At 41.2% G+C, this 17,527-nt stretch overlaps 1 protein-coding gene across 1 annotated transcript in view; it reads left to right on the plus strand.

The window, feature by feature from the left end:
- Window positions 1-17,527, plus strand: part of LOC140453953 (dynein axonemal heavy chain 8-like) — a 1,210,036-nt gene that overhangs the window by 1,183,689 nt on the left and 8,820 nt on the right. Inside the window, exons 91-93 of the mRNA XM_072548830.1 lie at window positions 10,494-10,650; window positions 13,219-13,371; window positions 15,390-15,579. Of these exons, the coding sequence (XP_072404931.1) occupies window positions 10,494-10,650; window positions 13,219-13,371; window positions 15,390-15,579 (500 nt within the window). The remainder of the gene's footprint in view (window positions 1-10,493; window positions 10,651-13,218; window positions 13,372-15,389; window positions 15,580-17,527) is intronic.

The raw sequence follows: 17,527 nt of genomic DNA on the forward strand, positions 1-17,527 counted from the left end.
TGAGGGAGTTTGGGATGTAGTACTCTCTGCTTCAGATCACCTTAAATGGATCTGTGCATCTCTTTGACATGTTGGAGAAGGCAAGAGACTTTGTGAACAAATTAACCTAATCTGAAGAATTTTGTATGTACAAATAGTAGTGTTGTTTGGGTATATCTTTGTTGTTTTTTTAAAAAACAGAGGAAGTTCAGTTAGAGCTTTCTTTTCCTTTTTTGCCTATTGGTAATAATTTGGTTTCACCTATGTTTGGCAGCAGTTGAGATGTGTATTTTAATTTCTAGGTTAAGTTATACCAAAGGATGGGTGGGTTATTTACGCCTTTTATTCATATTGCTATTCTATGGTGTATTTACTTTCTTTTCTGCTTATGTTTTCATATGGCTCTAGCTAGGAGGAGGGAAAATGGTTGGGATGGCTAGATGCCTACTTATGGGCAGTTTGGGATGGGTAGTTGCCCCTTTTGGGCAGGCGGTGAGTTCCCCTATTTAGCGCCATTGGCACTTTATATGTTGGTTTGTTTTTTGGTTTTTGTTGATTTTAATCTTTGATAGTTTTGTAGGTTTGTTAAATATAGTAGTTTTAGTTTATGTAATTTTTATGTTTGATGGGTCATGTGACACTAAGGCTCAGCAATTTGTGGTTCAAATTCCTCCTCTCTGGAATTTAAATGTTATTGCAGAAGGTTATGTCTAATGATTTGATTAAATGATGTACTTGGAACATCAAGGGAAGTCACTCACCAATTAATAGGAAGAAGGTACTTTTGAGTCTGAGAAAGGAGAAGGTGAATATTGCTTTGTTACCGGAGACACACTTGGATGATAGGGAGCATTTGAAACTACAGTGGAATAGCTTTGATCAGGTTTACTTTTTATCTTTTATTACCAGAAGTAGGGGAGTAGCTATATTGGTTAAGAGGAATCTCCCATTTAAGTTACTCGGGTGTGTTAAAGAGTTTTGTAATTCTTAAAGCCTTGACAAATGGGGAAGAATATGGTGTTTTAAATGTTTATTGCCCTCCAGCTCATCCCCTCAAAGTTTTTTAGATTTTAGATTAGATTACTTACAGTGTGGAAACAGGCCCTTCGGCCCAACAAGTCCACACCGCCCCGCCGAAGCGCAACCCACCCATACCCCTACATCTACCCCTTACCTACACTACGGGCAATTTAGGATGGCCAATTCACCTGACCTGCACATCTTTGGACTGTGGGAGGAAACCGGAGCACCCGGAGAAAACCCACGCAGACACGGGGAGAATGTGCAAACTCCACACAGTCAGTCGCCTGAGGCGGGAATTGAACCTGGGTCTCTGGCGCTGTGAGGCAGCAGTGCTAACCACTGTGCCACCGTGCCGCCCACTAGATGTAGATGTATTTTCTAAACTGATCAGTCTCGAGTCCCAGCATATCATTATGGGGGAGATTTTAACTGTCTCATGGACCCCACAGTAGACAGGTTGCCCAAAGGCCTCCTGATACCCTCTGTACAAACTAAACAACTAATGGATGTATGTGTGGCATTAGGGTTAGTGGACATCAGGAGGAGTCTATACCCTACAGGCAAGAATTTTACATTTTTTTCCAATCCGCACAAATGTCGTCCAGGATTGATTTTTTTTCTGACCCCTGTGGCAGCCCAGGACTTGGTGGCATCTTGTATGATTGGTAATATTACCATCTCCGATCACACTCCAGTGTACCTGTTGGTTAAGATTAAGGACGTTACAGTGTGTTCAAGGCACTGGCAAATGCTTCTCTTTATCCTCATGGATAATAAGTTTGTGAAGTATTTCTCTAGGGAATTTTGGGCATTCCTTGACATTAACTCAGGCTCAGTTAGTAGTCCATCCATCCTTGGGGAAACTGCCAAAGCCTATGCCGGGGGTTAGTTATTTCCTACTCTGCCAGTAGGAAGTGGCAGAAGGCTGAGCAGCAACATCTCCTCGAAGCACAGTTAAAGACAGCCAAGAAGGCTTACTTTGACAGGCCCCCATTGATCAAACTACAGAGGATTATGGCGCTGCGGTCTGTATTGAATGCCGTGCTCAAGCAGACGGCAAAGAAGGAGCTTACCTTTGCAAAGCAAAGGTTACATGAGCATGATGACAGATCAGGCAAATACTTAGCATATCTTGCCAGGAAAAGGAGTGCCCAGAAGCCATTATGACGATTAGGGAAGGGTCTGGGAACATAACATGTGACTCCAAAAAGATTAATGTGGCATTCCTGAGATTTTACTCATGTTATACCAATCTGAGGGTTGTGAGGAGGAGTGAGCCAAAATGAAATCTTTTTTTAAGGATCTGGAGCTCCCGGGTGTGAGTCCCAAGCAAGAGTCTTTTCCCAATGCTCCCTTATCAGAGCAAGAGTTGCAGGAAGCTGTGAGGCAGCTTCAGAGTGGAAAGCCGCCCAATCCTGATGGACTTCCCAGCAAATTCTATAAGGAATTTATAAGCATACTGTCAGGCCTGATGCTCAATATATTTAATGACTCATACAGCCACAATTGTCTCCCGCCTACTCTGAGAGAGGCCAATATTTCACTTATTCTTAAAAAAGGGAAGGTCCTGGAGGACGGTGCTTCGTGCAGATCCATTTCGTTCTTAAATGTGAATTTTAAAATCCTCTCTAAAACTCTTGCGTTAAGGCTGGAGACTGTGTTACCCACTATAGTTAAAGAGGATCAGACAGGCTCCACAAAGGGCCGCAGATCCTCCAATAATGTGAGGAGGCTGCTTTATGTAATCCAAGCATGTCAACAACAGTCAATACAGGGATTGGTGATATTTCTAGCTACAGAGAAGGCATTTGACCGAGTTGAGTGTCCTAACTTTTTTTATACTCTGGAGTGGTTTGATTTGGGCAAAGTCTTTATAAGATGGGTAAAGGTTCTCTACAGTAGCCCTCTCGCTGCGGTCATCACCAATGGGGTACAATCAAGCAATTTTAACATTTTAGGGGCAATCAACAGGGCTGTCTGTCCCCTTTCAGCACTGCTTTTTACGTTGGTGATTGAACCATTCACAGAGGCCATTTGTAGGGATCCTAATATATCAGCTCCAGAAGTGGGATCAAACTTACATAAGATTTCGTTGTACGCAGACAATGTTCTAATTTTATTTGTCAAATCCAGCAGTTTCAGTGCTTTCCCTGATACAATGCATCTGTGCATTTGGCGCCTTTTTGGGGTGCAAGATTAATTCTGCAAAATCAGAGGCTATGCCTATCGGTGGTCTTACGAAGGTGCTAGATCTTGAGGGTGAATATCGATCCCTATTTAAGTGGTCACAGGGGGGTTTTGTGTATTTGGGCATCTTCATTACTCCAGTTCTGGATCGGCTATTCAAAGTCAATTTTGTTAATTATTTGACAAAATCAAACAAGACCTTCAAAGATGGGAGACACTTCCTGTCTCGTGGTTGGGTCAGATAGTGCTTATTAAGATGAATATCCTCCTCTGTTTGCTTTACCCTATACAGATGCTCCCCCTGATTTTCAATATGCAAATATTTAGGAGACTGAACAGCTGGTTCAGCTCCTTTATTTGGCATCGTAAGCAGCCCCTCATTAAATTAGCTAAACTGCAACTGATTGGGGGGAGTGGACCTTCCGGACATTAAAAGCTACCAACTAAGCTCACTTTTATCCTACTTAAGTGATTGGGCTTATGGGGACCCTCTTTCAATATGATTAGATATCAAAGCCCCTTTACTAGCTTGTTGTTATAGACAAAATGAGGACAGTTAGGGAATATTGCCATAACCCAATAGTTATCATTACTGTTAAAGCATGGAGGGCAATTCAGCAGAAGGAGGGCAATATTGGCAAGATATCTTCTTTTATACCTTTAGTGGGTATGACGGGTCTTCAACCGGGGATGATAGATTCAGGATTCAAACGTTGGGTAGCTAGGGGTGTGTCTTGCATGACCAGTTTACTTGAAGGAGACACAATGATGTCCATCGATCAGTTAAAATGGAAATACGAGCTACCTAACAGAAGCCTCTTTCGATTTTTTCAAGTTAGGGATTTTATTCAAAAAAAGACTACATTTTTGACTGATCCTACAAATCCGACATCAAGAGAGGGGGTGCTCAGTGCTAAGAGTACATTTTCTGTCAGCACTTTATATCATCAATTAGGGGTGCCTCTTCAGATGAGTTTGATCGACTCTGCAGGATGTGGGAGAGAGAGCTAAGTATTGAAGTCTTCTCAGAGGCATGAGAATATATTTAGGAAAAGGCAAGAAAGATATTAATTTGCAATAGGACCCATGCTTTACAATTGAAGATTCTCTACAGGGTCCATTTGGCTCAAGACTGTTTTTCAAAATTTAAACCAGGGGTATCTTCAGCATGTCCTAAGTGCAAGGTCTGTATGGGCACTCTTACTTATTGTCTCTGGTCTTGCAATAGGCTTCAAATATACTGGAATATGTGGTGGGGTGCAATGGAGAGACTTTTGGGTGTAAGGGTGGAGAAGGACCCGATCTCTCTTCTTCTGGGCCTGCCCATTATGTTCCCTGCAGATGTGCATAAGAAAAATCTTTTCAATATCCTCACTGTTTGCACAAAGAAGTATATCTTGCTAGGTTGGGTATCCGAGACCCCCAGGGCCTATTGCGTTGGTGGAAGATTATTATGGAGCATATTCCCTTGGATTTTCTCACAAAATGGTACACCACAAAACTGAGAATTTTTATAAGTCATGGCAGCACTTTTTGGAATACCCTAACACAGATTTATCTGCCCACTAACTAGGACTTTCATATAGCCGTAATGATTGTGCTTTATGAGTCCAATATCCAGGGAGGAGGAACTGTGAACATATGGCTGTCTTGTTTGGCTGAATTGAGTTATTACTATTTATTAGTTTGTTGTTGGTTATTATTTATTTAGTTTGATAGCTATTTTTTTTTCTATATTTTTCTATGTGTGTTTATACAGTTGTACAAAATCATGAAGGGTATAGACAGGGTGGATAGAGACAAGCTTTTTCCCAGGGTGAAGGATTCAATAACGAGAGGTCACACTTTCAAGGTGAGAGGTGGAAGGTTTAAGGGGGATACACGCGGCAAGTACTTCACACAGAAGGTGGTGGGCATTTGGAACGCATTGCCAGTAGAGGTGGTAGAGGCAGGCACGGTAGATTCATTTAAGATGCATCTAGATAAATGCATGAGTAGATGTGGAGTAGAGGGATACAGATGATTAGGAATTGACCAACAGGTTTAGACAGTACATTTGGATCGGCTCAGACTTGGAGGGCCAAAGGGCCTGTTCCTGGGCTGTAAATTTTCTTGGTCCTTTGTTCTTTCCATGAGGGCGGATTGGGTTTTCTTTTACTTTTTTCTTGGGTTTTTTTGGTACTGTTTTAAATTGTATTGTTTTGTATTTGTTGTAATATTAAAAATTCTATTTTTTTCAGAGAAATACATTTTTAAAAAAAGAATAGAATGGATTCTGTAGATTTGGTGAGAGGATTGATCTTTCCTCTTTTAATCGATCTCTGTTGCTGAGTCAAGCTGATCTGCAGCTATCCAGCACAGTGACTGCATCAAGCAATTTAAACAAATAATTATAAGAACATAAGAAACAGGAGCTGAAGAAGCCTTTAGTGCCTCCAGTCTGTTCTGCCATTCAGTAAGGCCATGGCTGATCCCTTAATCTTTTGGTACCTTATCTACTGAAAGATATACTGGGATTGGAGAAGGTTCACTAGGTTGACCCCAGGAATTGAGGGACTGTCTTCTGAGGTGAGGTTGCGGTTGAGCCCAGTTTGGGCCTAAACTCATGAGAATTTAGAAGAATGAGAGGTGACCTATTGAAACATACAAGGTTCTTAGGGGTCTTTACCTGGTAGATGCAAAAAGATTTTCCCTCTTGTGGGAGAGTGTAGGACCAAAGGGCATATTCTCAAAATAAGGGGTCACACACTTAAGATCGCACTGAGGAATAATTTCTTCTCTCAGATGGTAGTGACTCTGTGAAATTCTTTAGCGCAGAGAGCTATAGAGATGGGTTGTTAAGTATATTCAAGGCTGAGATAGACAGATTTTTAATCATTAAGGGAATGAAAGGTTCTGGGAAAAAGGCAGAAAAGTGAAGCCGCGGTTTATCAGATCAGTTGTGATCTCATTAAATCATAGATTAGACTCAATGGGCTGAATGGCCTACCTCTACTCCTATGTCTTATGGCCTTTTTGCTTTACGTAAACCCTGGTTAGACACCCCAACCAAATTTCTGAACCTTCTCAATCCTGAATCTTGTCAAGGCCCATAAGAATTTAGTGTTTCAATGAGATCACCTCGAAATCTGCTGAACTCTAGTGAGTATCTACTTAGTCTACTAATATCATACCACAGGACAATCTCTTCATTCCAACTATCTATCTGAATTGCTAACCCGATCACATGAAATCTTACAGTTCACAGATTGTAAAGTTAATTGTTTGCTCACACTACTGGACTTTATTAAGAAGCTAAAATAGTTTTTCTCTCACAGTGAAAACTTCTAACATACAACAAAATTATTTTTTAAAATTTCCAGAGCTGATGACTGAAACATTCAGGCCATTTGATTTAATAGAAGAATTTCAGAATAAAAGTTCCAAGTTTAAGTTACTTAAGTTTGCAGATAACACCAAAATTAGAGATTAGTGGACAGTGAAGAAGGTTACCTCAGAGTACAACGGGATCTTGATCAGATGGTCCATTGGGTTGAAGAGTGGCAGATGGAGTTTAATTTAGATAAATGGGAGGTGCTGCCTTTTGGAAAGGCAAATCAGGACAGGACTTATACACTTAATAGTAAGGTCCGGGGGATTTTGCTGAACAAAAGAGACGTTGGAGTGCAGGTTCATAATTCCTTGAAAGTGGAGTTGCAGGTGGATAGGATAGTGGAAAAGGAGTTTCCTTTATTGGTCAGAGCATTGAATATAGGAGTTGGAAGGTCATGTTACAGCTGAACAGGGCATTGGTTAGGCCACTTTTGAAATGATGTGAGCAATTCTGGTCTTCCTCGTATAGGAAGGATGTTGTGAAACTTGGAAGAGTTCATAAAAGATGAACAAGAATGTTACCAGGGTTGGAGTGTTTGAGCTACAGGGAGATGCTGAATAGGCTGGGGCAGTTTTCCCTGGAGCATTGGAATCTGAGGGGTGAACTTATAGAGATATATAAGATCATTTGGGGCATGGCTAGGATAAATAGGTAAAGTCTTTTCCCTGGTGTGGGGGAGTCCAGAACTGGAGGATGTAGGGTTAGAATGAGAGGAGAAAGATTTAAAAGGGACCGAAAGGGCAACATTTTCATGCAGGTGGTGGTACATGCATGGAGTGAGCTGCCAGAGGAAGTGGTGGAAGCTGGTACAATTACAACATTTGAAAGGCATCTGGATGGGTACATGAATAGGAAGGGTTTAGAGGGATATGGGCCAAGTGCTGGCAAATGGAACTGGATTAATTTAGGATATCTGGTCGGCACCAAAGTGTCTGTTTCCATGCTGTACAGCTCTATGACTCTAAGACAAGCTTCAAAGGAATCAGAACAATTTGCTCGAGGTAAACTACGTTGAACTATTAAATAGCTAAACTTAAACTCCCTGAAAACTGTCTGCATATGACACAAACACAGATTATACTCTCACAAGGTAAAACTTCCATTTACATAATTAACTAACCATGATCAATAACTTAGATAAGCCTCGGTATCAAGTTAGAAGAAAATGCACACAGAAATGCAATAAAATGTTTACATTTCTATTGTTCTTCAATTCTGAAAAATTATCAACTTGAAATTTTAATTCTATTCCTCTCCCGCAGATGCTGCCTGATTTATAGAATCATAGAGTCATTGAATTGCACTGCACGGAAATAGATCCTTAAGTCCAATTTGTCCATGCTGGCCACAAAACCTAAATTAAGCTAGCCCCATTTGCCAGCATTTGGCCAATATCCCTCTATATTCTTCCTATTCATGTACTCATCCAGATGCCTTTTAAATGTTGCAATTGTGCCAGTCTCCATCACTTCCTCTGGCAGCAAATGCCATAAATGCACCACTCTTGGCATGAAAATATTGTCCCTTCGGTCCCTTTTAAATCTTTTCCATCTCACCTTAAACCTGTAGCCTCTAGCTTTGGACTCTCCTACCGTGGAGAAAAAACCTTGGCTATTCATCCTGTCCATGCCCTTCATGACTGTACAAACCTCTGTGAAGTCACCCCTCAGCCTCCGAAGCTCCAGGGAAAATAGCCAGTCAGCCTCTCCCTATAGCTCAAACACTCTAGTAAATCTTGTGAATCTTTTCTGAAATCTTTCAAGTTAAACAACATCTTTCATTTAGCAGGGAGACCAGAAATGAGTGCAGTATTCCAAAAGTGGCCTTACCATATGCCCTGGACAGCCATAACATGACCTCCCAACTCCTATACTCAGTGCACTGACTAATAAAGAAGAGCACACCAAATACCTTCTTCACTATCCTGTTTCCCCACGACTCCACTTTCAAGGAGCTATGAACCTGCATCCCAAAGTCTCTTTCTTCAGCAACACTCCCCAGGACCCTACCATCGAGTGTAAAAGTCCTGCTCTGATTTGCCTTTCCAAAATACAACACCTTACATTTATCTAAATTAACTCCATCTGCCACTCCTTTGCCCATCTGATCAGGATTCCATTGTACTCTGAGATAACTTTCTTCACTGTCCACTATGCCACTAATTTTGGTTCATCTGCAAACTAACTAACCATTTCTCCTATATTCACATGCAAATCATTCATATAAATGACACAAAGCTGTGGACCCAGCACCGATCTTTGCAGCCCACTGCTGGTCACAGGCCTCCAGTCTGAAAACCCTCTAACACTACTCTGTCTCTGAACTTCAAACCAATTTTGTGCCAAGTGGCTAGCTCTCCCTGGATTCCAAGTGATCGGCACAGTGGCTCAGTGGTTAGCACTGCTGCCTCACAGTTCATGGATTTGATTCCTGCCTTGGGCGACTGTGTGCGGAGTTTGCACATTTTCCACGTGTTTGTGTGGGTTTCCTCTGGATGGTCTGGTTTCCTCCCACAATCCAAAGATATGCAGGTCAGGTGGATTGGCCATGCTAAGTTGCCCATAGTGTTAAGGGTAAATTTAGGGTGGGGGAATGGGTTTGGGTGGGTTCTCTTTGGAGGGTCGATGTGGACTTGTTGGGCTGAAGGGCCTGTTTCCATACTGTATGGAGTCTAATCTAACCAGTCCACCATGCAGAACCTTGTCAATGGCTTGCTGAAGTCCATATGAAAAGCATTCACCATTTTGTCTTCATCAATCTTCTTTGTCATTTCTTCAAAACACTCAATCAAGTTATTGAGACATGATTTCCCACGCACTAAGCCATGTTGGCTGCCCCTAATCAGTCCTTATCTTTATAAATACATGTAAATCCTGTACCTCAGAATCCTCTCCAGTAACGTACCTACCATTGATGTCAGGCTCACCAGTCTATAGTTCCCCTGTTTTTACCTTACCACCTTTCATTAACAATGGCACCACATTAGCCACCCTCCATTCCCTGGCACCTCAACCATGGCTATCGCTGACACAAATATCTCAGCAAGGGGCCCAGCAATCACTCATTGATTATTTCCAGCAATTTACTTTTTTTAAAAGTCTTATCCAGATGCACTTCCAACACAAATCATTGGCTAGCCATCAGAGGCAGAAACCTAAATCAGTTGTCTACTACCCAATCTTCAGGCATTGTGGCCAATGTTAACTTCCCTAGTCATGTCTTTCCTGAGACTGACAAACTTCACAAACTAAAGATGAAACTCATGAATGTGAACCAAGAACAAAGAACAATACAGCACAGAAACAAGCCTTGAGCCCTCCAATTTGCACCAAAACATGTTTTGCCCTTCTATACTAAAACTGTCTTCACTTACAGGATCCATAACCCTCTATTCTCTTCCTAATTGTGTATTCATTCATTTGTTTTTTGAATGCTGTAATTGTGCCTGCTTCCACCACCTCCTCTGGCAGAACCTTGCAGGCACCATTTGTGTGAAAAATGTGTCTCACACATGTCCTTTAAATGCTCCTTTCCTCCCTCACCTTGGAACTGTGTCCCCTAGTAACTGACCCCTCCGACCCTGGGAAAAAGCCTCATACTTTCCATTCTATCCATGCCATTCACACTCTTACAAACTTCGATCAGTTCACCCCTCAAGCTCCTGCATTCCAGTGAAAACAATCTCCGACTATCCAATCGTTCTTCATAACTAATATCACCTAACATCCTGGTAAACCTTTTCTGACCCCTACAGTGATTAAATGCTTTAAGTCCTGACCTAAACCAGTGGAATAATCAGAGCAGCGCACTGACAAGTTACGATCATTGGCTGCAAATTGCTAAAAGAAACCCAAAATGCTGGCTAAGGAAACAAGCATCATTCTCAAATCTTCAAAGAAACACCAACATTCATTGCTGTCTTTTTCTTCAGGTACCAGAGTAATACTGCAGCTGAAATTCTTAACACAATCACCAATATTCAGCCGAAAGAAACTTCTGGAGGAGGGGGAGAGACTCGAGAAGCCACTGTCTTTAAGCTGGCTGACAGTATGCTACGAAAGCTGCCCCCTGATTATTTACCACATGAGGTACTTTACGATCATGAATTAAATGATATTAAAGTTTTATTCATATTTGACCTCTCAAAAGCATATGCTACATCTTTGATTTTGTTGAAATGACAGAGAAAAATGAACTGCTTTTGGAGATTCTCTTGTGGATATATTAATTCTGAAATTATTTCAATTAATGCATGGCATCAGTTAACAACATCGAAACTTTCAGCTATTAATTAGTCTCAGCAAGGTACATTCAGTTTATTTAAATAAAGATTATCTAAACTGGAAATGAATGTGAAGTTCCATTAAAATTCTTCTGGAGAACTGGAAAATGGCTAATGTAACACAATGCAAGAACAAATTACAGCAGATGCTGGAATCTGTACTGAAAGCAAAAAATGCTGGAGATCACAGCAGACCAGGCAGCATCCATGGAGAGAGAGCAAGCTAACGTTTTGGTGCTAGATGGCTCTTCATCGGAGCTCTTGTGAAGAGTCGTCTAGTCTTGAAACGATATCTTGCTCTCTCTCCACGGATGCTGTCTGACCCTCTGTGATCTCCAGCATTTGTCGTTTTCAGGGTAATGTAACACACCTATTTAAGAAAGCAGAAGACAGGAAACTATAGGCCGGTTAGCTTCCCCTCGGTTATTGGTAAGATTTTCAGGACCATTATTAAGGATAAAATTACAGAGTACTTGGAAGTGAGTAGTAAAATAGGGTTGAGTCAGCATGGCTTTGTTAAAGGGTTATCATGCCTAACAAATCGATTAGAATTCTTTGAGGAGGTAATTTCCAGGAGGCCTTTGACAAGGAATTGCACAGGAGGCTGCTAAATAATCTAAAAGCCCGTGGTGTTAGGAGCAAGGTACTGGCATTAATAAATGATAGGCTGTCTGGCGGAAGGCAGAGAGTGGGAATAAAGGGATCTTTTTCAGGATGGCATCCAGTGACTAGTGAAATTCCACGGGGTCAGCATTGGGGCCACAACTGTTCACATTAAATATTCATAACCTGGACAAAGGAACTGAGGGTATTGTTGCTAAGTTTGCAGATGACACAAAGATATTGGAGGAACAGATGGTGTTGAGGAATTGGGGAGGCTGTAGAAAGACTTGGACAGGTTAGGAGAGTGGGCAAAGAAGTGGTAGATAGAATACACTGTGGGAAAGTGCAAGGTTATGCACTTTGGTCAGAAGAATAGATATGTAGACTATTTTCTAAATGGGTAAAGGCTTTGGAAATCTGAAGCACAAAGTGACTTGGGAGTCCTAGTTCAGGATTCTCTTAAGGTTAATGTGCAGATTCAGTTGGTAGTTAGGAAGGCAAATTAGTGTTCATTTCAAGAGGACTAGACCAAGAGCAGAGATATATTGCTGAGGCGATATGAGACTCTAGTCAGACTGCATTTGGATTATTGTGAGCAGTTTTGAGCCCTGTAGCTAAGGAAGGATGTGCTGGCATTGGTGGGTAGCCAAAGGAAGTTTACAAGAATGATCCCAGGGATGAAAGGCTTGTCATATGAGGAGCTGTTGAGGACTCTGGATCTGTATTTGTTGGTAATTGGAATGATAAGGAGGGATTTGATTGAAATTTACAGAATATTGAGAGGCCGGGATAAAGTGAACATGGAGAAGATATTTCCACTACTAGGAGAGACTAGGACCTGGGGACACAGGCTCTGAGTGAAGGGAATACCCTTTAAGACTGAGATGAAGAGGAATTTCTTCAGCCAAAGGGAGGTGAATCTCAGGAATTCATTCCCACAGAAGTCTGGGGTGGGCAAGTCATTGAGTCTATTTAAGACAGAGCTGGGAAAGTTCTTGATTAGTAAGGAGATCAAGAGGTACAGGGAGAATACAGGAGAATGGAGTTGAGAAACATATCAGCCATGATCGAATGGTGGGGCAGACTTGAATGGCTGAATGGCCTAATTCTTCCCTGGACCTGATGGTCTATTATCCAGTAATTTTGTATCACAGTTAATGAGAATTTTAAATGCTCTTCTGTAATGCCTCTCATTGCATGTATACTCAATTTTAATTATTATAAATCTGAAATACCAGCAAGAGCCTGATACATTCAAGCAAATTATCGCAAGAGGTCTCCAAATTGTTTGAACCATGAAGACCATAGGCAGATGCTTGGTCTGATGACCAAATGCTAAATGAAGTTTAAAGATTCCTTCCCTAGGACCTCACACACTAAGGGTTGACTTTCCTTAAACTTGATTCCCTCATATCCCTTCTTGAAACATTGGCCCATAACCATCCACTTCCGCAATTACCTTTGGGTAGGGGATGCTGTTTAAGCTTTTCAATGTCATGCATGTTTCCCCAATTTTCTCCCCATTAAATAATTATTTATGTAACCAGCCAAGAAATTAACCAAACCATCAAAATGGGCAAGCTATCACAACACAACTTCTCGTGCAGAAGTAAATATTTCACCTTTATCCAGGACAAAATGACACATTAACATGGAGTCATTTGAAAGCAGCACTTATCAAATCCAATTATCAATCTTCTATATCACTTTAGAAAACTAGCAGTGACTGTAAACATTTGATCATGGTAACAGAGCCTGTTTGTTTTGACAGGTGAAAGCTCGCCTCATAAAAATGGGAATTTTGAATTCCATGAACATTTTTCTGCGGCAAGAAATTGATCGAATGCAGAAAGTTATTTCGATGCTCCGGAACTGTCTGCATGACTTACAGCTGGCCATAGAGGGGACCATCATCATGAGCGAGGTCGGTGTAATTCTCTTATCAACAGCTGCAGCTCACAATTCAAATTTTGTTTTATTACTCATTCGTTGAGTTTGGGCGTTACTGCCCCTATCAGAATTTGCTGTGATAACTAATTGCCCTGGAGACTGTGATGGTGATCTGCCTTCTTCAAATGCTGCAGTACACGCCTGCCTTCATTGCTCAGACCATTTGAGTTTAGAAGTTGGGATGTTGTTGCTGAGGTTGTGTAGGACTTTGGTGAGACCACTTTTGGTGTACTCTGTAAAGTTTTTGTTACCCTGCTAGAGGAAGGGTATGATAAAATAGGAGAGGGGTCAGAAAAGACTTACAAGGATTTTACTAGAACTGGAGGGTTTGAGTCATATGGAGAGGCTAGACGGGCTGGGAATATGAGGGATGACCTAAAAGAAATTTAGAAAATCATGAGGGACATAGATAAGGTGAATAGCAAAGGTGTTTCCCAAGGGTAGGGGAGTTTAAAACTAGAAGACATACCTTTAAGGTGAGGAGAGAAAGATTTAAAATAGACCTGTCAGCAACTTCTTCCCACAGACGGTGTGCATATACAACATAGAACATTACAGTGCAGTACAGGCCCTTCAGCCCTCGATGTTGCGCCAACCTGTGAAACCAATTTAACCTACATTATTCCATTCTCGTTATGAAGTGAATTCCAGGGTTTTAACAAAGCAATTGGAAAGAAACAGTGATATAGTTCCAAGTCAGGATGGTGAATGACTTGGAAGGAACTTGTTGATGATGGTATTCCTGTGCATTGGTTTCTCTAGTCCTTCTAGACTCCAGAGATCACGAGTTTGGAAGGTGCTGTCAAAAGAACACCAGTGAGTTACTGCAGTGCACCTTGTAGATAATACACATGGCCTGCCACACTGCTTTGGTGGTAAAGGGAATGAATGTTTGTGGATGGCATGCAAGCTGCCTTGGCATAGCCAACCGATCAGATCTAAGCTCTGCAATCCTGCCACATCCAGATGTGAATGGTGGTAAACATTGAAACACTTCACTAACAGAGTTAGCACCACAAATATGTCCCTCCTCAGTACTAGACTTAGGGGTGCAGGTGCATAGTTCCTTGAAAGTGGAGTCACAGGTAGACATGACACACTTGCGTTTATTAGTCAGAACATTGAGAATAGGAGTTGGGATCCCATTTTTGGTGAGGCCACTTTTTGAATACTGCTTATAATTCTGGTTGACCTTCAATAGAAAGGATATTGTTAAACTTGAGAGGGTGCAGCAAAGGTTTATGAGCATGTTACCGAAACTGGAGGGTTTGAGCGAGAGAAAGGGGGTAGCTGAATAGGCTGGGGCTGTTTTCCCTGGAGCGTCAGAGGCTGAAAGGTGACCATATAGCAATTTATAAAATTGTGAAGGGCAGGGATAAGGTGAATAGTTAAGATCTTTATCCTAGGGTTTGAGGCAAATTTTCTAAAGGACCTGAGGGGCAACCTTTTCACACGGAGGGTGGCATGTGTATGAAACAAGCTGCCAGCGGAAGTGCTGGAGGCAGCTACAGTTTCAACATTTAAAAGGCATCTGGATGGGTATAGGAATAGGAAGGCTATAGACAGATATGGGCCAAAAGCTAGCAAATGGAACAAGGTCAGATCGGGATTTCTGGTTGACACTGATGAGTTGGTCTGAAGGGTTTGTTTCTGTGATGTATGACACTAAGACTATAAGTTAGATACAGTTCTTAGGGCTAAAGAGATCAAAGGGAGAAAGCAGGAATAGGGGACTGAATTGGGTGATGAACCATGATCATATTAATGGTGGAACTGGCTCAAAGGGCCAAATGGCCTACTCTTGCTCCTAATTGCTATGTTTCTGTATCTTTCTCAAGTGCAGTTAGGAATGGGCAATAAATGCTGGCCTTATCAGTGATGGTTATACCTTGTGAATGAAAAAGCAGACATATTGTTTCAATCATTTGTCTACTTCTGGTCAAGTCTTAGACTCTATATAACATGCCATGCTCACTTCCTTTTCCATTACAGAATTTAACAGATGCCTTGGATAACATGTACAATGCTCGTGTCCCTGAGGTGTGGAAAAGGATTTCCTGGGATTCCACTACTTTGGGATTTTGGTTCACAGAATTCCTAGAGCGAAATGCACAGTTTTCCTCTTGGATATTTGAGGGCAGGCCCACTGTGTTTTGGATGACAGGGTTCTTTAATCCCCAGGGTAAGTGCCTGTAATTGCAAAAGCATTACACACTGGCAATAAACATGAAGCATTATTATTTTTTATGCTTTGTATAATTTACTGACTGAAAATTGCACTTAGTTTATCATTATTTTGGAAATATGCAACAACTTGTATCTCTATTAAACCATTCCAAAGCATTTCACAATAATGTTTGAAATAATGTTTAATACTGAACCATACAAAGAGATGTTATGACAAAGTTTAGTCTACGTAGGAGGTTTCAAGGAGTATATTAGAGAAGTAAAACAAGACGGAGCAGTGGAAAGGTTTAGGTTGGGAATTGTGAAGCATAACATCCAAGCAGCTGAAGATGGAGTGATTAAACTGGGCTCGGATTGCAGTGACGCAGATGTGCTGTAAACCCATGGGCCTGAAGAGATTACAGAGATAGGGAAGGGGAAAACGGTTATGGATTTTTGAAATCAAGGATAAGAATTATCAATCAAGGCATTTCTTAACTGGAGGTCAATCAACATGAGTGATGGCTGAATGGGATTGGTTGGGATGATATAGTTTTAGCTGACCTGGCATTTGCAGAGATGTGGGAAATAAACCATGACTCCATTGCTATAGTGAGGTCTAAAGGCTAAAAATGAAGGTTTCAGTACCAGAGTGACTGCTACAGAGGTTAATCACATAAAATCACAGACAAACGAAGGAACGAAATTAAAACAGTCTCTACAACTAATGTAAAGCTATCAGGAAAGCGAATACGCCTGTTGGAGAAATTTTCCCAATAAAGTAGAGACCACACAAACCAGATCGGGTGAAATTGACATGCTGTTTATTACAAGCAATATCACTGGAAGAGAAATTGACTAGGCCGACACAGAACTGACAGTCTGTGCAGGTAGATCAGAATTTCTCTTCCTCGAGCTGAGGAAGAAGCCAGTTTTTATAATAATCCTGTACAATGAGGCTAATTAGAAATGGGGAAAATACAGTGCGTCTGGAATGTATCTGGAAATGGAGTAATCTAGTTACAATGATGCTAATCGAAAAACAGTTGTCAGAGGAATGTCCTAATTCTCTACACAAAGCAACATTCCGACAGTATCAATGGGTTCGGAGCTTCCATTCCTCTTTGCAGGTCGGTGCTAATGTCTACTCTGAAGCAGTGAGGTGCTTCCACTGTCCTGTTCTGGGAGTAATGCTGTTGCTGGTGCTTCTCTGACCTGTTTTTTGTGTATTGCTAGGTTGTGAAACTGCCCTCAGGGCCTTGGGATAGCTGTGGTGCTCTGTCATTGTTAGTGGGTGCTTGAAGTGTATTCACTTGTCTACGAGTGCTGTCTAGTTTCACTTGTCAGTCTGCTTGGTCCCTGCTGAGGCATTCTGGGTGTTTTGGTACAGTTTGGCCAATTTGGTTTTGTGGGCCTATTATGGGTTGGCAGGGTGACAGTTCTTTTCCCACAATTCCTAAAGGTTATCACATCATTTGGACTTGATAGTCTGCATCTTAAGGTCTTAAAAGAAATATCTGTAGCGGTAGCTACATTGATTATAATCTTCCAAAATTGCCTAGATTCTGGAAAGTTCTGCAGAGTTGTAAACAATAAATGGAACACCTGTATTCTAAAAAGATCAGAAACAGAATGCAGGAAGGCAGTTAGCCTAACATCTATCATTGAAAAAATGTTCGAATCCATTATTAAGGAAGTAATAGAGTCATAGAGTCATAGCAAAGATTGAGAAAATCAAATTCAATCAGGCAGAGTTAACTTGGTTTTTTAAAAGAGAATTTATTAGAATTATTTGAAAGTGTGGTAAAAGCATGGGTAAAGGAAAACCTATAGACATAGTGGAGATTTCCAAATGACATTTAAAAAGTAACACATAAAAGTTTACACCACCAGGTAAGAGCTCATGACATTAGAAAAAGAATTGGATAACTAACTGGAAACTAGAAGTAGGGGTAAACAAGTTA

The sequence above is a fragment of the Chiloscyllium punctatum genome, chromosome 3 (genome assembly GCF_047496795.1).
Source record: "Chiloscyllium punctatum isolate Juve2018m chromosome 3, sChiPun1.3, whole genome shotgun sequence".
NCBI classification, from domain to species: Eukaryota; Metazoa; Chordata; class Chondrichthyes; order Orectolobiformes; family Hemiscylliidae; genus Chiloscyllium; species Chiloscyllium punctatum.